Source organism: Canis lupus, chromosome 16, assembly GCF_048164855.1.
Source record: "Canis lupus baileyi chromosome 16, mCanLup2.hap1, whole genome shotgun sequence".
NCBI classification, from domain to species: Eukaryota; Metazoa; Chordata; class Mammalia; order Carnivora; family Canidae; genus Canis; species Canis lupus.
Genome location: NC_132853.1, coordinates 24,208,019 through 24,234,063, shown reverse-complemented (window position 1 = coordinate 24,234,063; position 26,045 = coordinate 24,208,019). Strand labels below are relative to the sequence as shown.

At 44.5% G+C, this 26,045-nt stretch overlaps 1 protein-coding gene and 2 non-coding genes across 17 annotated transcripts in view; all 3 read right to left on the bottom strand.

The window, feature by feature from the left end:
- Positions 1 to 1,308: 1,308 nt before the first annotated feature.
- Positions 1,309 to 1,447, bottom strand: LOC140607702 (U4 spliceosomal RNA). The gene has a single exon (XR_012009648.1). It is a non-coding gene; the product is annotated as a U4 spliceosomal RNA (small nuclear RNA).
- A 649-nt stretch (positions 1,448 to 2,096) lies between these two features.
- The window catches only part of ACACA (acetyl-CoA carboxylase alpha), a 284,702-nt gene continuing 260,753 nt past the window's right edge, over positions 2,097 to 26,045 (bottom strand). For all 15 annotated transcript variants that reach the window (XM_072779608.1, XM_072779607.1, XM_072779609.1 and 12 more), the window contains 4 exons: positions 13,882 to 14,036; positions 13,061 to 13,231; positions 5,538 to 5,674; positions 2,097 to 4,457 (listed from right to left, as the gene is read on the bottom strand). In XM_072779608.1, the coding sequence (XP_072635709.1) occupies positions 4,334 to 4,457; positions 5,538 to 5,674; positions 13,061 to 13,231; positions 13,882 to 14,036 (587 nt within the window). In that variant the 3' untranslated portion in view covers positions 2,097 to 4,333. The remainder of the gene's footprint in view (positions 4,458 to 5,537; positions 5,675 to 13,060; positions 13,232 to 13,881; positions 14,037 to 26,045) is intronic.
- Positions 20,862 to 21,045, bottom strand: LOC140607678 (U2 spliceosomal RNA). The gene has a single exon (XR_012009637.1). It is a non-coding gene; the product is annotated as a U2 spliceosomal RNA (small nuclear RNA).

The following is a 26,045-nucleotide window of genomic DNA, read 5'->3' as shown; positions in this document are numbered from 1 at the left end:
CATCTCCCACCCCATCCTGTCACCCTGCAACCTCAGAGAATCTTATTTTTGAAGACTTTGCCCCCTCAAACATTGCATTTATGAAGATATCCTGTTCCCATTATTTATTATCATGAACTGCCCACTGGAACTTCTGGCCAGCCATATTATCTGGGTTGGCAAAACTCATCAGAAAGACAATGGCATGGTGACCCTTAGCTGCCTGCCTGAGACACATGTGGGATTTCTGGAGTACTGAAAATAGCTGACAGTGGCTTATTCTTTCTATGCCTCCTGGAATGGCCTGGGCTCACTATCCTAGGTACCCTCCAGCTCACTGACATACACATGGAGCTGGGCTTGAAGCTAGACTTCTCGGCACCCAACATGGTGGTCTTTTCACTCAGGTTGCTTTCTAAACTTTTGCACCCAGTCTTCCCATATCCCCAAACCACCAAGAGTTTCCCACTCTCCAGAACAGATCTACTTTGTTGGCCTAGTACTTACAGGGATCCATGATCTGTCATAACCTGCCTGCATTTTTCAGATTATCATCGTCGATCCTCCCCCAAAGCACTGCTGTGTTTCTCTGTGATGTTCCTAGTGTCCCTGAGAACTTTGCAAGTGTTGGTGCCCGGACTTGAGACACCTTGCCTTCCTTTCCCATCTGGAAACCACTCTCTGCCAGAAGACTTTGGCCCTTAATTGTCTGTACCACTCATGCAGCCCTTACCACTTTCTGCCTCACTGTATGGGCTCAGCTTTTGGCCTTCCAGTGCTCAGCCAAGGAGCCAGCACTGAGTTAATCTCCCAGCTCAGTTCCTCTCTAGGCTTTCACCATGCCTGGCATGCTGAAGGAGCACAGGAAGGGTCCTCCCTGTGATGGTAATTAAGCACTTGTATTTATCACTGCATCCTTGTTTTTCAGTTGGGGAAATGTAGGTAGGCCTGGGAATCCCTGCTGTTCTAGCTTTTCTTATTATCCCAGTGGAGGTTTTAAATTTTCTTTTATTACAAAGGCCAATGAAAGAAATATCACTCCCCAACATAAGAAAGGACTGTATGTCTCAGAAAGTTCCTGGGGGTGGGGGGGTGGGGCAGGAGCAGAATATTTTTCCCATCCCAGGACCACCAACAGGTGTGGGCTGAGGGCAGGGGCTGCTTAAAATTTGCATCTTGGGGTCTGCTTCTCCTTTGCCTGCTTAGGGAGGAGGGAAAGCCTAAGGCCTCTCTGCCACCAGGACTCCCTACCCATGGAGTGTGGTAGCTGGCAGCAAAGAATAATTTTTCCCCTGGATCTGCCACCTTATCACTCTAAGAACATCTACCTTTGGGTGATTCAAATGGACATATATTTACAATATATCATATGTACATATAAAATATATTTAAAATAAAACATTTTAATTAGCAATAATTGCACCTCAGATAAACCTCATTGGATACGATACTGCCACTGCGCAAAGCTAAAATAAAACATTTTAGAAAAAAACACTCTTTGCTAAACATCCCAGAAAGACAGAACCAACATACCAAGTTTAAATATCGTCAAAGGCTAGTGCTTCCCTTCCCTGCTGTCTTGTGGTTTCTACCTTTCTTTGCAAATGTTTAGGGACTGGTGTTTGTTCTTGCTTCAACCACAGGGATTTACAGAGAGAAACTGAGGCAGAGGGTTGCAGGCACACAAGCATGAGCTTCCTGCCCTTATTGCCTTTTTGTGCCCAAAATTAGCATTCAAAAATCTATTAAGCAGCTATATTATTGAGAATACACAACCTTTCCATAAAACTGGCCTGAGGTAAGCTCTGAAAATGGTTCACTATTCACTCGACCCAGAAAATCCCACAAACTCATGCAAACTAAGAGGTTCAAATCTTCACTTCCTATTAAGAACACCCCTGAAATTGCCCAGACCATCAAGGTTATGTGTATCTGAAAAGCATCCAAGTCTCTCAAAGATTACACTTTGCAGAAGCAATGCATGCATGCTGTTCTGTTACTATAATGTTCAGCTTTCAGCAGCGGGACAGGGGCTCACCCTACCATTGCTGAAAGCGCCCCTGCTCAAAGTGGAACACAAATGTGGCCGGGCATGGGTTGAAATGACAAACAGTGACTCTTCTACAAATGTGGAGGTTTATTTCAACAAAATGTGAAACGAATACATTTGACTGATGCTCCTTGCTCATCAGGGTATGTGTCCATCGAATTCTCAAAGAGACAAGTGAAGGCTGCTTTGTGAACGAAGTGAATATGGCAATCTCAGCTCAAGCAAGTCTTGGTCAATACATCATTTATACTCCTCCTAGCTCAGTAACCTTGCATATGTAATGGGCTGGGGGAATATTAGATTGCTCAATTTCTATGGCTCTTCCTGGCTTCTCTGTATGAAAACCCCCTGTCTGGGGGCAGACCTACACTGAGGTGCTCTGGGGATGGGGGTTGGGAGGCAGGGTGGTAGGTAGGCATGACAGACTTCCAGAGAGGAACCGTATTCACTTAATGTGTCATAGTTTGGTGAAGAGGGAAAAAGTAAAACAAGTGTGACCCACCCTGCCTCTGAAGAAATGCCAGGGTGAGCACAGGGGTTTGTGCCACCTACAGGTATGTGGAATTTTGCTAATTACAGAAAAGAATAATCTGGTCCAAGACTAATCCAATATTTACTTAAGCTGATACCAGCAGTAGTGGATGCTTCTCTCTGGACTGAACATTGTTCCCCACCTTTTCCTGCCCTCAGCTCCAAGCTCCAGCAGGCAGGCAGTGGAATCTCCAGCCACACAGTGCCCATTTGCATGAGCCAGTCCCAAAGAAGGGGGTAGAGCTTGTTCTTGTGCGTGTACTATAGCGTTAAGGCTCAAAACTGTAGCTTGTACAAAAGTATTCATACCATTCTACTAAAATGTCTTAGTGATTGATTTCTTCCTTGGTCATCAGAGACAAATGCAATTAGCTGCACTGTGAAAACCGGATGCTACACCAGCCCTGATCACCTGCCACTCCTGCTTGAGGAACACCAATGGGGGGAGTCCAGAAACTCTTTCCTTGAATAAACAGGTTGTTGAAAAGAAACTCTCTCCACCACTGGTGAGGAGGCCCCAGCCGCTGGCCGAGGAGGGACCAGTGAGCCTGGAAGACAACAGCACCACGATGGAGTTGTAGATAATCTTAAGGTCATGTGGATTCTGTGTTCCCCGGAAGCCTGCTCACATCGGGGAAGACCAGTTTCTGTGCTGAGAGGTCACACCAGGGTTCCTTTCAGCAGCTGTGGGGAGACCAGCTGTATCTGCTGCTTGTGGACATTCCAGGAAGAGACAAGACCTGGAGGGAAGAGGGATGTCCACTGCTAGGAGAGTTGCTCTGGAAATAGAGCTGAGTGACTCTGGAGGCACTAGTAACCTTTTAGAACTATCAAAGCTCCAGGCTTAATAGTAAGTAATAACTTTCCAAGTTCTAAAAAAGAGAGATTATCTGGCCCACTTTCCCTATGGCATGAGTTATTACTTCCCATCAGTGACACAAAGGGCCAGGCCCCCCACCCCCACTCCTCTTCTGCCCTAGCTTGGGCTACTGCACTGCCTATGTGGCTACCAGCAAGTGCAACAGCTGGTTGAGCAGTGATATGCAAGGTAGTGATAGTTCAACCATCTTTCCATTTGTTCTAAGAGAATCAAGCCCACAGTCAAGGCCCCTAAATCAACAATGTGACTTGGTCTATCTTCTTTCTTTGCTTCTTAAGTCACAGTTTTGCCCTCATCTTTGAGTTCTCATGTAGCTTGCAGATTTCATACTCCATGAAGAAACAAGTACCTTGGTGTGATTAAACCAGGAACTAGTCCTCTCTCGTACCTAGTGCATACCGGGCTGAACATGGAGGTAAAAAAGACAATGGACTTGAGGCTTTTTCCCTGCCCCAGCCCTCCTCTGCTGCCTCTGGCTGCAGGCTCATGGAGCCGGGGCTAAGGGAGGGCTTCTGACTGCCCGACAACACTTCACATTTCCCTGGGCTGGGACCAAGGAGCTGTCAGGACAGGAGCAGCAGCCCTGCTTTTATGTAGTGAGACCTCACGGTACAGGCTTGTACCCTTCATTGCCTTCGTGAGTCATTGCAGGAAAGGAGGGCTGTAGTCACAGACAAAATAATAAATACTGAACAGGATGGGTGTGACCAGTAGGGGCTTTGTGACCCTATATCCCATTATGTCATGCATAACTGAAAACGTTCGAGGGGGAAGCAAAATGCCGTTTGGATGCCAGTGCTGGGTCTTCTGTGCCTTCTCATTAGAGTGGTTTCAGCTGTAAGAGGCAGCTCTAGCCCTTTTCTCCAGAGGCAGGGATGGGCAGGAAGCTCTTTCTACGTTGAAGGGGAGTCCATCGTGGAGAGGATCCGTACGACTTCTGCTCGCTGAGTGGGTGAGATATGCTGAGTCATATGGACGATGGAGTCCATGGCAACCTCGGGATTGGCCTGTACCAAGCTGGAGAGGAAGATTGGGGATGGTGAAGAAGAGAGAAGCAGAAGTGTCTAGATGGGGAGCGAGGAAGTTAAGAACTACCTGATAACATGCTAATAGAATCCACTGCAGATATATCAGGCACCACCTCACCTAATTTGTTTTCCTATATGAAAAAAGTCCCCAGCAGCAAGGCAGGTACAAAAAGGACCTGACACGTTTTTGCTACGTCAAAAGGTAAGGAATTACTTAAAAAACCCTAAAAAACCAAAAACCTGAACCAAAAAACCCCCCCAAACCAATAGGGACATGTCAGAGAGTGGAACCAGCACAAAGGTGCTTCCACTGGCTAAATCTGGGACATTTTGGGCATTAAAGTTAAGTGTAATAATGAATTGCAAATTATTTTAAAAAATATAAATTCATTATTGGCGTAGGCTAATGAACATGTACATGAATGGGGGGAGAGAGAAGACTGCTCACGGAGACTGGAGTGAGGACTGTGGAGGACAGAGAGTTGGGAAGTTCTCCTTTTTGCAACCTTGCCATAAAAACTGGATCAGACACGGGTCAGCCAGGAATGCCTGAAAATCCTGATGAGGAACAGGACATCTCCATGGCCTTAAAGTGTCTCCCCACAGATTGCCTATTAGGTGCAATGGGGAAAATCAGTAATCATACAGTGGAGAAATCGAGTAACATCTTGGCCAGGTTATTCTAACATCAGTAGGAGCAAAGGACAGGTCTCCAGATGTGGTACCCTGTGAAGGCTACTTCATGTATGTAATATTCCAGTGGAGAATGTAGCTGCCATGGAATCAGCTTTTCTCACAGTCTGAAGATCTGCACTTGTAGCTAATAGTTGGGCACAATGAACTAAGCCTTCATCTAGTGGAGATTACTAAGTGCCCTAGAGCCCAGCAACTGAGAAAGAATTGTGTTTCAGGGCTCTATTTTTACTGGAGGGTTCATTACAGCAGTCTCCAACAGAAAAAACCCACAAAGACTGTAAGGCATCATCTCACGATTTGTTCTTAAATCTTAGCTCCTTCCAAAGAAGTGAGCCCAATTTCTCCTACGCAAGTTCCCCAATGCGGGTCTCACCTGCGGATCTGCTTGAGGACATAGTCTCTGCTGATATATTTGATGTTTTCCTCGATTACTGAGCGAACACCATCTTCCTCGGTCAGCTGTTTCTCCAGCCACTCCACCAGGTCCTTGTTATTGTCCCAAACGTAGGCCTGTAAACAACAACTCCTGGTCAAACACCGGGGCTAGGCTGGACACTCTGTTCACTTTCTGGAAAATTCACTCCAACAGCTGGCTCAGTAAAAAAGAGTTGTTCAAGTTTTTCCACTATTGTTGGCATTGTAAAGAGGAAAGAGGCCTCAGGACAGGAGCTGTCCTCATTCTCTCTTTTCTTCTTTTGGTACAAGATGCATCTTTGAAGCATTCGCTTGGGCCCCTGGAGGCATCAGGGCTCACACCTGACTCAAGTCCTCTCATTCTAGGTTTTTACCTATTCCACTAAGGCTGAGAGAATGTAATCACCTGATGGACCTGAGAGAGTTAAAAGCCCAAATTGTTTAATCAAGTTCTGATTGTGGGGAGCCTGCCTGGTTCAGTCAGTAGAGTGACTCTTAATCTTGCAGTTTTGAGTTCGAGCCCCACGTGGGTATAGACTTTACTTAAAAAATAAAAATTAACATGTATTTAAAAAAAAATAAAAATGAAGGGGCGCCTGGGTGGCTCAGTCATTTGAGCATCCGACTCTTGATTTTGGCTCAGGTCATGATCTCAGGGTTGTGAGATCGAGCCCTGTGTCCAGTTCCATGCTCAGTACAGAGCCTGCTTGAGATTCTCTCTCCCTCTTCCTCTTCCCAACTTGTGCATATGCTCTCTCACTCTCTAAATACGTACATAAAATCTTTAAAAAAAAGGGAGGGGGGGATCCCTGGGTGGCTCAGCAGTTTAGCACCTGCCTCTGGCCCAGGGCGTCATCTTGGAGTCCCGGGATCAAGTCCCACATCAGGCTCCCTGCATGGAGCCTGCTTCTCCCTCTGCCTGTGTCTCTGCCTCTCTCTGTGTCTCTCATGAAAAATAAATAAAATCTCTTAAAAAATAAATAAATAAAAAAATGAAATGTGTTTTTTCTGAGGAAGTGAGACACAATTTTAAAAATGTAAGTCTCTAGCCCCCGCCAGGCTGGCAGATGAGTTGCCTGGTTGTGGAAGTCTCTTTCAATGAGGCCTGGGGGGACTGATGTGTGGGAAGTCTTGCTGCTAGGGGAGAGCCAACAGGTCAGAAATCGACCCCCCATTTTACCTTCTGAGAATATTCTAAAGGTGTAAGGCGTCTGTAACCCTGAAAGTCTCGACAAACCACCTTGTGCCTTTTTTTCGAGATCATTTAGCCGAGTATTTCCTAGGTAGTTGACTACATAATAATTCAGGAGTGTGTTAGAACCTAATAGCCTTCTCCTTGCTCTCTTCTCCTCTCATTTTCTTTACAAATCATTTAGGAATCGTTTTGTTAATGGTTTCCGGAAAACCAAGTACCACCATTAGGGCTCATTCATATTTATGTCATTTTGTTTGGGTAATTAAACACAAAGCTCGTCATTTAAAGGTGCGCTATCCTTCTCTGTTATCACTAACGAAGTCAAAGTCAGAATGACAATGAGTTTGGAGCTGTAATTTAATAGGTGGGTGCATTAGGGACTCTCAGAAGCTTTGAGGCTTGAGCTGTGGCTCAGGAATCCTGCATACCAGCAAGGCGTCAGTGCCACAATTTTAACTTCAGGACCCACAAGGCACAGAGGGAAGGTCTTCTTCACACCCTTCAAGGGCAGCACTCAGTCAGAAACTAAGCACTGTGTGGTTTTCTAACTTTCTATTTCATGCCTTCATAAAGAATGGTTTTTCACAGACTCTTGCTTCATCTCTAACTTAGCTGGTGAGTTAGCTATGACTGGTTATTTATTACATCACGTGACTGACTTCCACATTTCTAAAAGTTCTTAAGGAGTCCTTCACAGTTAAAGGATTAAGGAGCCCAGGATTAAGGGTCAGCAGTGTGCCCTTTCTAGTTCTTTCTCTGGCCCCCAACATGCCTGCTCTGTTTGGAATAATAGACACAAAGATCAGCTCTCCTGGCCAGGGTGGGATGGCCAAGCTGGCGTAGGCCCAAGCAAGACTTCCCACCTCTCAGTGCCTCGTCAATCTCTACTGACAAAGAGGAGGGATGGTGATGTTGCCCCTACAATGCAGTGGTCTTCACTCCAGCATCCTAGCACCAGTGTACCCTGCATATGGACTGGATATACTGGGATTCTTACCCGCTGCCACCTGAACTCAGACATTTCCATCTCTATCATTGGCAATTTAGACTTCTCTAAGGCTTGAGAACTTATGCACATGCCCCTACTTATGCAGATTTTGGGGGCTGGAAAAAATAAAACGGTGAATGCTTCTTGGGTTTCAGAATGGAAAAAAAAAAAAAAAAAAACAACACAACTAGATTTATCCAAGAATCACAAAGCCTTTAGTTTAGGAGAATATTTAATACTCTTATTAATCATTTTTAATCCGTTTGCTTTTAATTAAGAAACAGCATGATGCTTTCCTATCAACATATGCCAGGGAGCAGATTAATTGTGGCTTAAGATAACTCTCCTTGATTGGTGTAATGTATTAGCTAACGAGATGCCTGCTTCTAACGATGCTCAGACAGTATGCTGGAAAGCCAGCTACCCTCTAGAGGAAACTCTTCTGTCTTCCCCTCCCACAGCCATAGAATATGCTAGGTGTTTAAATTAAACATTAAAAAAGTTCCTAGATAGGATTAAAGCAACGCATTCCAAGTTTTGGAGTTGTTGCTCTAAAGTCTCCTCTTTGAAAACATGGGCCCCATGTATGGAAGATTTGCTGTTCGCTCAAAATATGACAACTGGATGACAACCACCAAACCTTAGTAAAGTTTTCATCACGGCAGAGTATACAAAGGCGAAGGGGTTGCAAATCCCAGTCAATAGCATTTGTAGCAAGAATAAACAAATGTAAGCATCCACAGTGCCACAGGTTTTTCCAAATGGGTCTGGGAGGGTTTGATGTACTGTTGTGGCCTAACTGCTTTTAACTAGGAAGAGCAAGGCTCCCTTGTATGGAGGGAGGGAGGCTACTCCTTGTTTGCCCTCCTAGAACAGAGATGGAGGACTCATCATTCCAGGCATCCAGAAAGATGGGCCAACCCTATTCATAGAAAGAAAGCCATTATCATTTCCTCCCTTAAAATTATGAAAATGTGGCTAATTATTCCTAGTGTTCCAAGTGTGGATTTTAGAAGCAAGTGTGAAATGCTGGGCTGCTCATTTCTTGACAGGCCTGGGCTCATAAGTCACCTGCCTCACACTCATGACAATCAGAACATTCTAATACCAATAAAGTATTAATAATTAAACATCACAACACTGGCCTTAAAATAAATGTTCAGCAGATACTTTATCTTTCTCTGCATCAGTGGATAAGTATCTCAGGCACTATGCAGTCTCGCTAATTGTATGTACTAATTAGTCTATCGCACAAAATCTAAATGACCTGTTTAGAAAGTTTCCTTTCTAAGTATTGGATAGCTGTTAAGTCCTCCTTATTCACTGTACAGGAGGACCAGAGAGTGACCAGGGCACAGTCTGATGGATGTGCGTCCTGATTTCCATGCCCTATAGATAGCCTACCTTGTGAGCTATCTGGAGACACCTCTAGCAATGTGATTTTTTCTGAAGCTTAGGAGTAAAACAGCAAACAGCCATGTGGGCTGGGGTGGCCTGTGGACCCCATCTCCTCACAGCTACTCCAGTCTCAGCCCCAGGCTGACCCAGGGCCAAAAAATATTTTCCAGGTTCTGCCTTCCCTGGCTGCAAATCAGAAGTTTGGTGCATGAGACTTGTCCAGGGGTAGTTTGAGGCCAGGCTCTGGGGACAGGGGAACTTGACCCTACGAGTGGCACTTTGTCCTCTGTCATCCTCACAAGGGCCTCCACTGATCAACCATCACATTTAGAAATCCAGAGTAAGAGTGACTGGGTAGTGAATGATCAGGATAATAAGAATGCGTTACGGCACCCTAGATTGTGGATAAGTTAGAGCAGGCCTAATGAAAAGACAGTACTGAGAAGCTACTGTGCTCATGGCTTCTGCTACGATCATGAAGTTACACATCTGTAGCTCTTAGTTTATGTTATTGTTTTACCCTCTGACACAGGTTGTGCTGAGAGAAAAGGAGCAAAACGGGCCTCTTTTGTGTGTCTATGGAGTGCCAAGCACTGTGCTCCATACCTTATTTCTCATGTCATTTGAAACTCATTGAACCCTGTAAAAGAAACATCATCTCTGTTTTACACAGGAAGGGGCAGAGGCTTAAATAAATATCATGTCCAACTCAGCAAGGTTGAGATGCCAAAAATTTATGAGATTCCAAAGACCACGTTCTGCTCACGGGTTCTAATCTCAGTTTCTACTACTGGAGCTTGGGGGGTTGGGGGAGGTGGGGGGTGGAGAGGATCAGTCTTTGAAAAACCACATACCTCAGACTATGGATCTAAGAATTGAGAGAGAGAACCTACCCGCACAACAGCCGCACACCATATTCCTATGACCCAATTTAAACCTAAGTTCTTGGTATTATTTTCAGGGAGCTGCAGTAATGCTTTTCTTCTCTTGCAGTGAAGCCCTGAACCATAAACCTTACTACTTCCTACAATAGGACTGTCCCAGTGGGTTCCAACAGAGTCCTGTGACTCCTGGGAACAGGTTCCTCTCTGGGAAACAAAAGAATTTGCCCTGCTAAGTTACATAACATCACAGTGTCTTCAAATTTTCTGCCCCCAAATCTCTTTCTTCAGGATTATGATTAAAAAAACAAATTCGCTGGGACAAAAGAACACACAGCATGGCTGATGCCTATCACTAAAGCCCTTTCCCTGCCAGTAGCCACCGTGAGGATCAGAGGGTCTCCTCCTGGTGCAAAGCCAAGGTCTGGACTTGGTCGGTGTCTACACTTGAGACACAGTGCACATTATCTATCACTGTTTGAAGAACCAAAAATGGGGGGCAGCCGACATTTTTAAGGTTTTAAGCCATTCCCAAACATGGAGCTGATTCTATGTCAGCCCTTCAGAGGCAGCACAGATGGCTTTTGCACAGTGCAACACTTTTCTCTCAAGGGCGCTACAGATTTTATCACCCACCCCACACTAAACTAGGTCCTACTGAGCCTACAGAATATGGAAGGAGGCTTCAAAACCACATCATAGCATCACTGCCCTTCCTTTGTCTCCTCAGCTGTCCTCCTGGACTAAAGAGCTCAAGAAAATGTGGTCTTTTGTAAACAGGAGGGAGGGGGTAGCCTTAGTTATTAGGTACAGTTGGGCCCAGTGCCTCAGGCAGCCTCCTGACCTCCTGGGGCTGCGGTTGTCTCCTGCACTTGATTTACAGCTGGACTCTGTGTACCTACATCTCTACGAGATGGCCAGGACCTGCTCTCTAGATGCACCATCCCCTGGATATAGGATGCTAAGGGACAACTGAAGGGCCCTCCCCCCACCACCTCACTTCATGCTTGGAAGGAAGCGATTCCTTCTCACCCCTGTGCTTACGGAGGCCGTGCACGTCCATTACTGACTAATGTGGTAGGCAGGGGGTGCAGGCCTCTCCTGGCCACACACACACACACACACACACTCCATTTACCTAGCCAGCAACTCTTAACTGGAGAACAACCTCTTATTTTACACTTGCGTGACTTTCAATGCCAACTTCCACTAGAAGCTGCCAGTAGCCACTGACAAAATTGTCTCACTCAATTATGATGCCACAGACTGACCTTAACCTGAACCAGATGTCGCATAAGGCTGCGCTCGCCCACTGCACATCTGAAATATTTATCTAAAGAAGCTTTTCAGTCGTAAAGAAATGGGTAGGCTTAACACATAAAGGTGAATCTTAGAAGCACCCAGATTCACTGGCTTTAACAATGATGGTGAATCCTCGGAGTTCCTTCCTGAGAACAGTCAGCAGAGACGTCAAGCAACACTTTGCAGGAAGAAGCTGAAGGGCCTGCGCTCCCTCAAGAGTATGCTAACCCAGTAGGCACCAAATATTCTGATCAAAATATCAGGAAAAGACACTTTCAGCATATACTACCAATATTCTGATAAAATGTATATATGATATATATGATTTACTTTTAACCCATGTAAGAACCACCAATAAGGGTCAATTATTTTTCTTAGTAAAAGTAAATAGAGAAATAAAAGTTCCAACTCTTTCTTCTCACCCTCTCATGGACTGTCTTGTGCAGCCCACAATTTCAGGACCAAGTGCTGGTATCTGGTCAACTTGGGCTCAGACCTATCCCTTCCCAGCCCTGGGGCAAGAGTAGCAGGGAGGCACTAGTCCAAGCCCTGTGTCCTCTCCATGAGATCAGCCCAAGAAGATGTGGGATTCATAGTTCCCCGCAGGCAGGGTACACATTTCTTTTCAGCTCAGATTTGAAATCAGAAGACCTTTAATTGAAGCCTTAGCATCTCTTGCCTACATAACCATCACCCCCAATTAGGCTTCTTGCTCCTGACCCCTGCAGTTCTATCCCCCACCCAGTCTTCTGAGCGATTTTCCGACAACACAAATCAGAACATGTCATTCTGCTGCTTTGAATACCTCAATGGCTTCCCACAGACATCAGTCCAAACCCTCAACACATATGCTATGGCCTGACATGATCCCAATCTCTGAGCCATCCTGAAATATCTCCAGTGCTTTGGATGAATGATACTGTTGCTATCAGGCCTTGAAACATGCCATTCCTTCTTTCTGGAACATTCCTCCTATCTTCTGGCCACCTTCACCCCCATCCCAATCTTTTCTTCTGGTTTATTCCTACTTTGTTTTCAGGTCTGCTGAGATACCATTGCTAGAAGTCCTTGACTCTCCTCCTCCTTCCCACAGAGTGGCTCAGGTGTCCTTCTCTATGCTCCATGATGTCCTGGGTTTGCTATGTTTAGTATCAGCCATACTGCTGTACGTGACCTCACAGCCAATCTATCTCCCCCTTGAGATGGTGGGCTCTGTGTGGATAGGAATAGCATCTGCCTCTTTCACTTTTGGGGCTTAATGCAGTATCTGGTATACAGTAAGTCTTCAAAAAGGTCTACTGAATGATAGAACGAGCAGCAAAAAAATGTCCTACGACCTCTTCTAACAAGCCATTGAGACGTGTTCCTGTGTGGGAAGGGGACAAGGCATAGGCCTGTATGCTTCCCTTCCACTTCTGCCTTTAGAGACCTGGGGATTCTTTTTTTTTTTTTTTTTTTTTTTTAATTTTATTTATTTATGATAGTCACATAGAGAGAGAGAGAGAGAGAGAGAGAGAGGCAGAGACATAGGCAGAGGGAGAAGCAGGCTCCATGCACCGGGAGCCTGACGTGGGACTCGATCCGGGGTTTCCAGGATCGCGCCCTGGGCCAAAGGCAGGCGCCAAACTGCTGCGCCACCCAGGGATCCCAAGACCTGGGGATTCTTAGGTGGGGGTGAGGGGCAGAGTATGAAGGTTCTTCTGGGGGCATCCACCTACCTTCACAGTTCCTTCCACTTCTACAAACCAGCGCCGTAGCATGGCCTGGATCTGGCCATCGGTCAGCTCTGGGTTGGCATTGTGGATTTTCTTTTTGACCAGGTCCTCCAGCAGGAGACGCCTCAGCCGCCAATAGAAAAAGGTACGGGATGTTTTCCAATCCAGGATGTCCTACATATAGACAAGAATAGGCTCAGTCATCTCAGCCCGATCCCTGCTCAGAGCCCAGTGCAGAGAGAACTCCACGGCACAAAAACGTACTCTCTCACAAGCCCCTCAGAGACTGGCCGTGACTCTAGCACTTGCCACTGTCTCCCCATTTTGGAGCTGTGGCCCCCTGTCCAGAGCACCGGGCATAGCAATGGGCCTTGTGAATGTTAAGTCCATGTGTGGCTGCAGTGTTCTGTGGAGGAGTCTGTGTGGAATTGCTTTGGAGCAGAATGGCTCTAACAACTTGCATGCAGACTCTATGTGAACTGGCTGCTGATGGAACTTGACACTGGAGTAATCCACAGCCTGAGGACCACCTAGGCAGCTGTCCCCAGGGGAGGTGCACCAGACTCAGTTTCCCACCAGTAAAATGGAGAAAGCCTTCAGAGGGGTCCATGATAATATAAACCATAAACTGCTTTGGTGATAATGGATACACAAAAAAGGGATAAGTCTCTCCAAAAAAATTGAAAACAGTTTGATCTGCACATGCTGTTTTAATCCAACCTTAACAACTTCCTGCTCGTGAGCCTCTGTGCATGAGACATACACTTGCTTGCTCGCTTGCAGGTCTCTGACAAGTCAGGAGAAGTGGCAACCACTGTACTTACATTAATAACACCCTTCTCCTGCATCCGGCCTGGTGTGTCGTGCAAGTCAGCAAACTGCACGGCTACCTGATGGTAAATGGGAATTAGGAATTCCTCCCGCTCCTTCAACTTGTTCTCCAGCTCCTTCCGCTCAGCTGCGCTGAGCTCTGGGGTGCCTGCAATTAAATAAACCTGCCCGTCACACTCTGTGGTGACCAGGAATCTCTCTGCACAGAAGCAGCTACAATTATGAAAGCTCAAAAACACCACCCTCCGTGTCCTGGCTTTCCATTGTCTTCACCACCTCTTTGCTGAGTAACAAAACTCTGGAAGATGCCAGACTGGCCCTTATCTGGCCACGGGGAGCCCACATGTCCTCCTTTCCCCGTGGAGGTCACAGCGGTAATAGCAGCTATGGGAGTCCCTCTGCCCAAGTCTTTCTCTGAGTGGGAACAAACCACCACCCGGGGGCCTGTGTCTCTCATCGCCTCCCTGACAGCCAGGCCCCTTCCTGAGGGACACCATGCCTGTGCCTGGCTGACCAACATTAGAGCAGCTGAACTATTCTGCATGTGGGACATGGTAGGGGAGTGGACCCTAAGCCTCCAGGCCTGCACCAGCAGCCCCTTCTTCTCCCATGTCCACATAAATCACATGCCCAAGGACTCCTAGGGCTGCAAGCCGTTATACTCCACGGTGTCTAATCTCAGGTTTGAAAACTCTTAACCTGAAATTAGTAGAATACACTCTAATTAGAGCCAGATCTGTGTGTCTCATGCCACCTCAGCAGATTGGGTTAGCCAGCTTCCTAGTCTACACGTGGGCTGCTACTGCCAGAACCAACCCCTGACCAGGGTGACAAAGTGAAAGAAGAGGGGAAAAGAGAAAGGCAATCCACAAATCCCATTTGGATCACTGACCCTATAAGCACACAGCACCCTCACCCAACAGATTCCTGTAAGGAATCTGGAATTCCTTCTAACAGGGAAGACCCCCCCCCCCACACACCCACCTTTCAATCAGTGCTGTCCCAGTAGAAGTGCTGCTATGTTGTGCTTTTCTTCCTAATTACTCTCAGAGTGGGACTTGTAATCAATACTGAAAATTTAGCTGCCTGCCTAGTAAAGAGGAGTGAGTCTAGCTGAAGGAGCAATAGGTGACAGCCCCTGGTGTTGGGGACAACCTGAAGTGCTTTGTCACCAAAGCTGACAAATAAATACATGACCACGGGTGATGGGTTGCAGAAGAGAAAGGTCTATTTCAAGCATGTCTGTCTGGGAACAGGCCTTGCTTTTTATGCCACTTATGAATCATATGCCATAAACAGCCTTGGGCTGCAGAGTGGGCTGTAAGTATTATAGATAAACACATGTTAATAGAACAGGGACGTAGCCATAGTACCCAGTTTCATTTTTATGGGGTTTTTTAGATGCCCACCCCCACCTCTTTTTTTTAAAGCCTATCACTACTTGAAAACTGTGAGGAAGAGAGCTGACAGCTTTCTCTTCTTGGGCTCTCACACAGAGGGCAATCACCGACCTATCACACTGGGGCCCAACACCTCAGCAGCCTTCTTTCCACACTAGACAGAGAGTAGGACTATGAAGGCCCATCCATTCTGGGGTGGATCTGCCCAAAGAATTGATGGGAGGAGAGCCAACCAGTTTCTTGTGAGATGAGACTGTCTCAATTGTAACCCCTGGACAGGAAAGCAAACATTTTTCCTTTTCTAGTAAAGAGGAACCAAGACTCCTTAGAGAAACAGTTGGCTCCAGGGCTGGGGCAAGGAATAAACAAGATGAGCCTGGAACATAGTGTCACAAAAAGCAAGAAAGCACTCAAGTGACTGAGACATATTAAAAGGCCACAGGAGCCAGCTTGAATATGCTCCCACTGGCCACATCTGGGACAGTCTGAGCATCAAACTGATCAAAAATAGGATGGTGATATTAATTACCAGAATATTTATGGAATGAAATAACCTGTGGTCCACTCTAATATAAATAATTAAATGGGGGAAGGGGGTAGGGAAAATTCTCTCTTCCAGTAGAATAATTAATAGACATAGAAGGAACAGTGGGATTAGAAAATCATCATTTTACCACCGTCACAGCAATTGATTCTGTCAAGAATTATCAATGGGTACTAAACTAGTAGGTGAGAGTTTGAGGAGGAACAGAATATTTATATTGTCTCAAAGTATCTCCTCACAATTATCAGCAAACAAAACCTTAAATAAGTAATCAAAATTACTGTCACCAAGAATAGGGCAAACTGACATGTGCCTGTTGATTCCTGATCATAAACAACACTTTAGCAATATCCTTGCCAAAAATGTGTTATCTGAATTTAACCATGGGGAAATATAAACCAAACCCAGATTGAGGACCATGCTACAAAAAGGGGCCTGTGGCACCTGGCTGGCTCAATTGGTGGACCATGTGACTCTTGAGTTTGAGCCCCATGCTGGGTGTGGAGAGTACTTAAAAAGCTTAGCCCCCTCCCTCACCAAAAAAGTGGCCTGTATTCTTCAAAAGAAAACCTCAAGATGATGATAGACTAAATAACTGAAAATAGACTGCAGTCTGTGGTCTAGGGTTAAGTTTCAGATCTGAACAACAACAAAAAAGTCTGTAAAGAACATTATTGGGACAATTGGTAAACTCTTGATATGAATCATGAATCAGATAGTAGTATTGTGTCAATGTTATAGTTCCTGATATAGATAAATGTCTTGGATTATATAAGAAAAAGTGTGTGTTCTTAGAAACACACACTAAATATTATGGATAAAGGAGCATAATGTCTATAAATTACTGTTGGATGGTTCACAAAATATGTGTGTGTTTAGAAAGTGGGTGAGCATGTGCATGTACATGAGCATACAGAAATGATAAAGCAAATGAGACAAGATGTTAGCAATGGGTAAATCTGAGAAAAAGGCGTCAGATGTCCTTTGTACTATTCTAGAAACTGTTCTGTGAAATCAAATCAAATAGAAAGTTAAAAAATAAGCCAAGCTAAAAAAAATGTTTTTCCTGGCTCCCTGAAGCCTAAAATCAGAAGTCAAAGTTAATATTTATGGGGTGCAGGGAGCTATTCTAAGTGCTTTCTATGAACTCAATCCTTACAACCTTGAAGTTGGTATTCTTACTATCCTCATCTTACAGATAAGCAAACTGAGGCACTGAGAATTTATGTAATTCATCAAGGTCATAAAACAAGGGAGGGGCAGAGCCAAATTTCAGGTACAGCAGCATGGCCTTCTAAGATTGGGGTACTCTATTATCTTGGTTCTTCTTGCTTACTTGGGGCAGAGGACAAATAAGTGCTTCAGTAGCAGAATCTCGTACATTTTAGAAAAGGCTAACTGACAATGGCAGGCTCCGGGCTGATAGAACTGAAGTTCCATCTTAGTCTCATTCCATAATGAGACAACCAGTCTCATTCCATAACCAAGACAATGTCTCCAATAATTCCTGCTCTGTAGGTCAGCCACGGTTTTCTAGGCATGACTAAGATTTTTATTTTTAAAACTTTGTCCTAATATTTTTGTGAACACAGATCATCATATTTACAATTACATTTAAAGTATCTGTTGAGATTATCTCCTGAATCAGGCATGTTTGTTCAATGGTTTCTTTTTATTTTTTTTTATTTTTTTATTTTTTATTTATGATAGGCACACAGTGAGAGAGAGAGAGAGAGAGGCAGAGACACAGGCAGAGGGAGAAGCAGGCTCCATGCACTGGGAGCCGACGTGGGATTCGATCCCGGGTCTCCAGGATCACGCCCTGGGCCAAAGGCAGGCGCTAAACTGCTGCGCCACCCAGAGATCCCCAATGGTTTCTTTATATCCCAAATCCCTAATACAGAGTGTGGCCCAGAGCATTACTCACTAAATATTCATCCTCCAACTTTCTTTACAGTCCACTCACCCCGCCTTTACATTGATTAGAACACAGTGTCACGTGGATTTGGTTGCACTGTTTCAGAATACCCAAAGTGAAGTTTTTTTTTTTTTTAAGTTTTATTTATTTATTCATAAGAGACACAGAGAGAGAGAGGCAGAGACACAGGCAGAGGGAGAAGCAGGGAGCCTGATGTGGGACTCGATCCCAAGACTCCAGGACCACACCCTGGGCTGAAGGCTAAACCGCTGAGCCACCTGGGCTGCCCTCAAAGTGAAGTTTTTATATGAGCCCACACATGGATCCATGGTTGCCAAGGTGAAACAAAAATGTTTACTTCACTCCGTGAGTGGGCAGTCATCTCTACACCATCCAAGCAAGCAGTAACTCTAGACTCATTCATTATAGGGATCTAAGAACTTGTCCTTTTGATACTGTTGAGGAGTGTTTAAAAGTTCATATAGGGTAGCCTGGTGGCTCAGGCATTTAGCACTGCCTTCAGCCCAGGGTGTGATCCTGGAGACTCGGGATCGAGTCCCACGTCAGGCTCCCTGCATGGAGCCTGCTTTTCCCTCTGCCTGTGTCTCTGCCTCTCTCTCTCTCTCTGTGTACGTCTCTCATAAATGAATAAAAAAAAACTTAAAAAAAAAGTTCATGTAGATGGCTTCTGGGACATGGGACCTGAAAGGCACTGAACCTATATCTCCACATCACTTGTCCGCCTTCCCTATTTTCCCTTCTTCAGTCTAAGGCTGCCCATGACTTATAAATTATGCACACTTCTCACTAAGGGCAGAGTTCTTGGTATCTTCCATGAGTCATTTGACTGTATGTTTTCTCCTTAAACAGTAAGTCTGAGCTTGAGAGAGCACATTGTTCACTTTTTTGTGTTGTAGAAATAGGCTGGGACTGTAAGTTCAGAGCCACATTCAGGCACAGCAATGTTCAGGCCGGAGACTGGTTGTACAATGGGACTACAGTCTTACATTACTCCTGTACTCGCCGGCAAGTATAGTCCTGAGCACCCTGAGCATCTGCTTTCCACTGCTGGAACTTGGCCACTCATGCTCCAATCCCAGGGTCCCTGAAACCAGCTGGGCAGGCTTCAGACTTAAGGGTAGCTTCTTGTGTTATTGTAAGATCAAGAACTAACACAATAGCAGGTAAAAATCACAGCCCTGCCAGGGACAGGGGATGGCAGGACCATGGATATGGATGAATAGGAAGTTCCAGACCTTTAGAACATCATTCCTCTGGGTAAACAACCAACACTGTGCTTGTATATAACTGTATGTGTTACACACATGTGCATACCTGTGCCATATACAACACAAACCATTTACTGAGCACTTACTATGTGCCAGGAACTACACTTAATGCTTTCAGGATCGCAGAGCTTGTAAAATCACCATGCACAATTCAGACCTAGGTTTGGTCAGCTGTTAATACTACAGACCTTTGTGTGACTGAGAGCTTTCCGAGTTGCTTCACATATGTCATCTCTAATCCTTCTAACAACCCAACCTTACAGACAGGGCATCTATTTTACAAATGAGAAAACCAAGGTGCTGAAATGTAAAGTTACTTGCCCACTGGCATCCAGCTGTGAAGTAGCAAAGTCAGGATTTACACTTGGGTCTGGCTATCTCCAAAGCCTGTGTTCTTCCACACAAAATGGCACAAACAGTGGCCAAGCAGGTATCCTGGCAGTGGCCACAGCAGGTCGGTCGGCTGGAGAGTTTAGTTCATTGCGTTAGGAAAGCAGTGAAGAACAGAGCTCAGCACTGGGTGCAGAGGAGGACCTCTGGGCTTAGGAGTACAGCGTCCTGGAAACAGGGTCTTAGCTTTACCAAGTTGGAGAGGCAGAGAAAGCTGGCTCCTGGACTAACAGAGGTCTTTCCTACCCAATCAAGCTATTCTAGAGCTTTAAAAGAGTAACCAAAAAATAAACACCTGTAATGCTCTAGCCCTCCTGAGACTAGGAAGATCACAGAACCCAAAGGTTGCCTTGCTTGATTCCTTTCTTCATGCTTCTGATCACAGTTCAAAACCTACCTCTAAAAGTATCAAAGCAAGGAAAATACACAAGCAGAGGATGTGTGTATTTTAAAATGCACATGAGAAAGTCAAGGATTTGTGTGCTTTAAGTGAGGGGAGAAAAGGTTTGCTAAATTTTATTTTCGAAAAAAAAAAAAAAAAGGCTGCTCTTAAGCTAGTTAGACCCTTGTGTAGCACACCGAGGGCCCCTCTCTCCTTGTAGAGCAAAGCAGCCAGCCCTGGTAATGATTTAGGGGAGATTAACAAATATGTCAATGTCTATTTTCTGCTTAATTTAAAAGCGGCGTCTATAAAGATTTTTGACTTCTGAACCCTGTTCTCCTGAAAGAAAGAAGGTAAGAATGAGGAGGGGGATAAAGAGTGATTATCCTATCATTGATCGTTTGTCAGGAGCATTTCTTATTCACTGGACTATTGTAAAAAGCTAAGCTCTCGATCAATCCTGTAAGCTCCCTGTACAATTAAATATCTTGGAATGGTTTTCTTTCTTTTCTAGCCAGATTGCAGGGCCTCAGGGTTTTTAGGAAAGCAAGTCGTTGTGTGTGTGTGTGTGAGTGTGTTTAAGAATATGCTACAGGGAGGAAAGTCATTCTTTCTAGAATTCTACTTTAGGAAAAGGCTGAAAAGGAGAAGAAAGGTAGATTACTCCTATCTTTTCCTTCCCAAAATAAAAAGTCCTTATGAGTTTCTAAAAATCCAACCTTATAGTTAAAAAAATATTTTAATGTAAAGAGCTAAATCCAGAAGAGGCAGTACTACCATTCTGATCAAGTAAGAAGAGGTAACGTTACTGTGATGCTGTTATAGGCTAGAATTGTTGAAGTACTTTCCATCTCCTCTAGTCCTTACGAACATCCTAAAAGATGGCTACCTCACAGATGAAGACACTGAGGCACAAAAAAAGTGAAGTAACTTACCTAAGGCCGCAAAGCTAGGAAACCATGGAGTTGGGGTTTGGGCTCAGATAGTCTGGTTTCAGAGCCCATATTCTTCTTAAATTCTTCTTCTTTTTATTTATAAAATTTCCCCCAGAAGGGTTGCATGGTTCCTGGAAGTACTGCCAATGAGTGCAGTGGATGGGGCAAGCTCCTATCCTATCCATCTCCTAATTCCCAAAATCCATTTAACATACTGTCCTCGGATAGAGGACATATCAGATATTAAACTGATAAGAACAGATGTATACTTGATCTTAGCCAAGAAGCTGAGAAGCAATACAGGGCCAATGCCCTTTAAATGAAACAAGTTAAATTGACCCACAAGTGTCCACAGGGCAGCAGTCTGTCAGGTGTTCCTAGGGCCAGGACATAATAAAAAGCCACATCTCTCCTCCATGGGGTCAAAACTAGAGAGAAGCTTCCAAGGAGAGAGCTGATTTCTGCAGCAGGAGGTGTTTTTTACCCAGCCATGACACTGAAGGAGGGCAGGAGGAGGGAAGCCTCACCCTATGGCCAAACAGATCACATCCTATGGTGTAGGATTTGGGGGGAGGGGGGGACCTTCAAAGCTTAGAATAAAAATCAGACTGGTAGGTTGAAAATTCTCTGCTTAGTCAAAGGTACTAGGTGACTTTGCAGAAATCTCTTTTCTGTGCTCAGTTTCTCGTTTATGTAACAACAATCCTAAGCTAGCAAAGAGGAAAAATGTTTTATAAAGGAATGTGATATTAAAGGGTTTTCTATTTTTTTAGTTATACTAAGGAGCCTATGTAAATTTAAACCCAATTTCAACTTTTATGGGCCCTTCTTCCTTCTCTTAAGAAAGCAATTTGCTTTGATTGGTTAAATACTTATGAAGCTAAGGAAAAGGACAAGACCACCCTCCTCACTCAGCTCCAGAAAAATCTCAGATATAAGAACACACAGCCGTACTTCAACCTTGAGACTGAAAAATCAGCATTAAAAAGACTGGAATCTTATTAAGATTCAGAAGTATAAACATAAGTAGCTGTTTAAAGATCTGTGTAATCACATTTTCGATGTTGAAAGAAATTTCTCTCTAAAGATAGTAAGATAGGGTGAAAAAAAACCCTTGCAAAATGATTTCTGTATCCATCACAGGTGTGCCTTTCTTTACACAAAAGCATTCTGGAAAAACTGTGTAAATCAGATCCTGTTTTAAATGCCTTAAGGGAGCTATTTAGAAGGAACCCTGCAGTGAATCCTTTGGTAAAGCAAATAATCCTTTTGTAATGGGAATAATTTCTCCCAATGTATCTAGTTTTTTTAAAATCCTATTTTCATATATCTGCTTTTCTTCAAAGGGGGCCACACCTCCCAGAGGTTTCCAAATAGGAATAAAAGAATCTGCTACTCTCCCCACAGCCCTGTGCCCCCACGCAAACGTCCACACGAGAGAGTCAGGAAGTTGCACACAATTCTCTTAATTCTCATGGCAGTTAGGTCTCAAAGTCTTTACTATTTTATTTTTCTTAGTTGCTCCCCTGAGTCTAGTGGGTAGAGGGATGGGGTCAGCTGGGACCAGGTGGGGAGCAGGATCTCTCAGACATATTCTGATGACAGCCCACAGGCGGCAGAAGTTTAGCCGCCTAAATGCCAAATGCCAGCCACGACTCTGTCTGACAGAACTGTGAATCACTGCTTTCTGGGATGAGGCAAGCCCAGGTGCTTTTATAAATACAATCAAATTAATGGAACAGACCAAAACAACCCCTTCTTCCCAGAAAATGCTGTCACTACTGCACCAAAGTGCATCAAACCAAAGAATTTCTGAATCCGTGTGATGAGGTGGGTTATAAGCTGCTGCTAATTCAGGCAAGAGACACCATTTCATAATCTCTCCTCAGAGTCCAGTGCTTGGATGGCCATAGTGCCAAGTGAGGACACTTCATGTGTATAAGAGGTGACAGAGCAAGAGGCCACTTCCCATGCATTAGTATCAGAACTTCTTTCCCTTTCGACTTCCCAGGTAAGGATGCAAGCTTTCTGACTCAAGCAACTCTAGCTCTTTTCAACTTACAAGATCCTGAAGATGGACACAAGTGTTGGAAAAGCAAACACAACTCAGATACTCTGATCACTTCTGCCAGAAAACCAGTTTAACCCCTGAATCTCCTTGACCCAAGAAAGTATCCTTTTCCTGTCATCTGGCTGCTAAAGAGAAGGCTTGGGAGGAAGGCATTCCCGAAGATGCTTACAGACCCATTTATCCTCATCTGAAGCCACAATACTCCCTCTGTACCTGGGATGCCCTGGACAGAGGGTGTGCTGGGTGGAAGGGCCAGGCCTGGGCTCGTTGCACTGCTCAGCCAGGGCTGCCTCTGCTGGTGTCAGACAATCATTCTCAGGATATGCTCCACGTGGGCACAACTGAGATGCTGCATGGCAGGCTGCCCAGTTGTCTGGGAATGGGGCCACGTTCAGAACATGTGTCTGGAGCAGGATAAAGTTTCACTAAGTGGCTCCTCTGCCTAAAGGCTATTTGTGTTAAGGGAGAGGGATGGAAGGGAACTTATGATTGTTTCACACTTGGACTGGACAGCTCTCTCTCTCTCTCTCTCAATTGATTTGTCATTTCCCTCTGAGCACAAGAGAAGGGTAAAGATCCAGGAGAAAAATCTCAGGGTCCGGCGTCAAGAAACCAGGCTAGGAAGGCCATCCTACCCCACAGCCACTCCCTGCTCCTGGCTCTCTGAGGAGGTAGAAGGATGTCAGGGATATATGAAGAGGCCATGGAGGGCTGGGGCTCTACTTCCAGAGGAGAAATTTAACTCCTAAGGCAACTAGCCTGGTAGGATGTTACCTGTCCTACACGCACACTACCAAGCTTTCCTGAGAATCCCAGCAGTGTAAGACTATGGTATTTGGGCTTATATCACATTTCTCTCTCTCTTTACCTCTATCAGGAATCAATGTATGTACTATTTTCATGCTTTATGATAATCACAGAACTAGTAATTCACCTTCTTCCAAAACTATATAAAATGACAAAAGCTGTTTCTTAAAAATAAGAACTCTGAGATGATGCTATCTGTTCAGAAATTAAATATTACTAAATATCCTAAGAGAATAAATAGTAATTATGTTTTTGAACACAGCCAGTCAGTTGTGCATTGGTTTGTCTAAGTGATGTGACAGCATGCTCCCTAGTGCAGAGGCCAATCTGGGAAAAGATTGGGAATATAAGATAACATCCGCTCCTACAGACTTTCTCTTAAATCGTATTTTTCTCAGTGGAATTGGCTTTAGATAACAAAGGGAAAGAATTCATGTTTAATTTTGATCAGGCTCAGTATTGAACTGAGGTAAAATCTGGGGAAATCCTGAAAGAAGTAGAACAGAGGGAACTACAATTCCATTCTGGTCTCTGATGTACACTATTTTGTGTCTTGGATGATTTAAGTCTTCTTGTGGCCTTAATCTCTCAATCTGGAAAATGAGGTCATTTTTACCCACTTTGTGAAAAAGCATTTTGGCAGTCTTTGGTTCTACGCAATGACTGAGAAAGGAACCAAAAGCCAAAGCAAATCCAAAAAGAGCTGAGTTCATAGCATGTCCTGTTACACCCCTGCTGGCCTGTGACCACACAAATACATCTGGTATGTATGATATCCCTGAAAAACCACAATTGCCGGAAGGACAAGACGGCTTCTTCTGTTTCTTTTGTATTTCTTTTCCTACATCGCTTGTTCCAAAAGTATGCCAGAGAGATACTAAATGTGGCTGGCTGCTTCTTCTAATGATTAATGTGGAAAGGAAATAACGCCAATCCACATGTTTGAACAAAATTTTGTAGATTCAAAGTGAATACAAATTCATCTGATCTTCATAGTGGCTCTGTGGGGGCATCATCCCCACTTTCTAGATGAAGAAGCTAATGTTTGGAGGAGTTAAACAATTTACCTGTACACAACCTAACTGAAAGTTGTACATGATTATTTTTATTCTAGATCCACTCTCATGTTCCTGACCTGCTCTGGGCCAGAGCCTGCTTCACATTTAGCAGACAAAGGATTCTTTCTCTAGTGCCATTTTGGTCAAGGTTAAATAAATATGGTTTTCTTCAATGCAGGAGAGGAAATGGATAATGAGATGATTTGTAACAAATGATTAAATGGCCATCACTTGAGAATCTCCTCCCTCTCTCCTTCCTGTATTTCAAAAGTTAAAAGGTGCTGGGTGAAGGTGGGAGCGATATCACTTTCCTTCAAGAGAAAGTAGCTTTGGCCCCACACCCCTCACCATCCAGTTGTTCTGCAAACAGTTGTCAGAGAGGATCCCTCTTTCTACCACCCAGTTACTCTGAAGGGATGATAACAGCCATTGGGGGGTTAAAAAGAGGCAGTGAACCCCCAGTTAATGAGTAGGAATTCAGCAGGCAGTGTAAGATAAATGGAGCTCTCTCTGCTTCTGCTAGAGTCAGCATGAACTGCGGCCCTGCGGCTTGTTTGTGGCAAATGGAGTGCGCGAAATATCAAAGGGCAGTGATCCAGAAGAAGACCGACTTTGACAAATTTTAAATTGGCCAGAAAGAAAACCAGCAAAAAAGAGGAAAAAAAAAAAAAAAAAAAAAAAGAAAGAAAAAATGAAAAAGAAAAAAAGAGAGAAAATTATGCAATTCACTGTATCCTGCAATTGCGGCACTGCTGCCTTTGTACAGAATTAGTGGTAAAAACAGCGACGGTTGCCTGATGCTGGGAACAATTATGAGCCATCTAAGTGAGATGCTTATCAGTGGCTGAAGCTTTTAGAGCTCTCTCTCTATACAGTTGTGAGTAACTTGCTCTTGAGCTGCAGTTACTTTAATTAAAGTGTATAGGGTTGGTCAAAAGTAATTATCCTGTTTGGAAAAGAAAGAGAAAAACACCATCTCAACAATTCTGGGTGGCAATAGATTTTAGAAACAGCTTTGCCAATTCTTGTTGTATGTGTGCACTTCCCATAAAAGGATCAGGCCGAGATGGGTTAGAGTTATTGGTGGTTGTTACCTAATGGCAAACAATGAGACGCATACAGGGTTTATTAGAACCCCAGTCACTATGTTTGGCAAGCCACCTGGCCCAGGGCTCCAAACTGCCAGGATGTGCAGTCCCCAGAGTGCAGGCACGCTCAGAAGTTTTTGTGTCTCTAAGATATGTTTTTTTTTTTTTTAATTTACTCATGAGAGACAGAGAGAGAGAGAGAAAGAGGGAAAGAGAGAGGCAGAGACACAGGCAGAGGGAGAGGCAGGCTCCATGCAGGGAGCCCGACGTGGGCC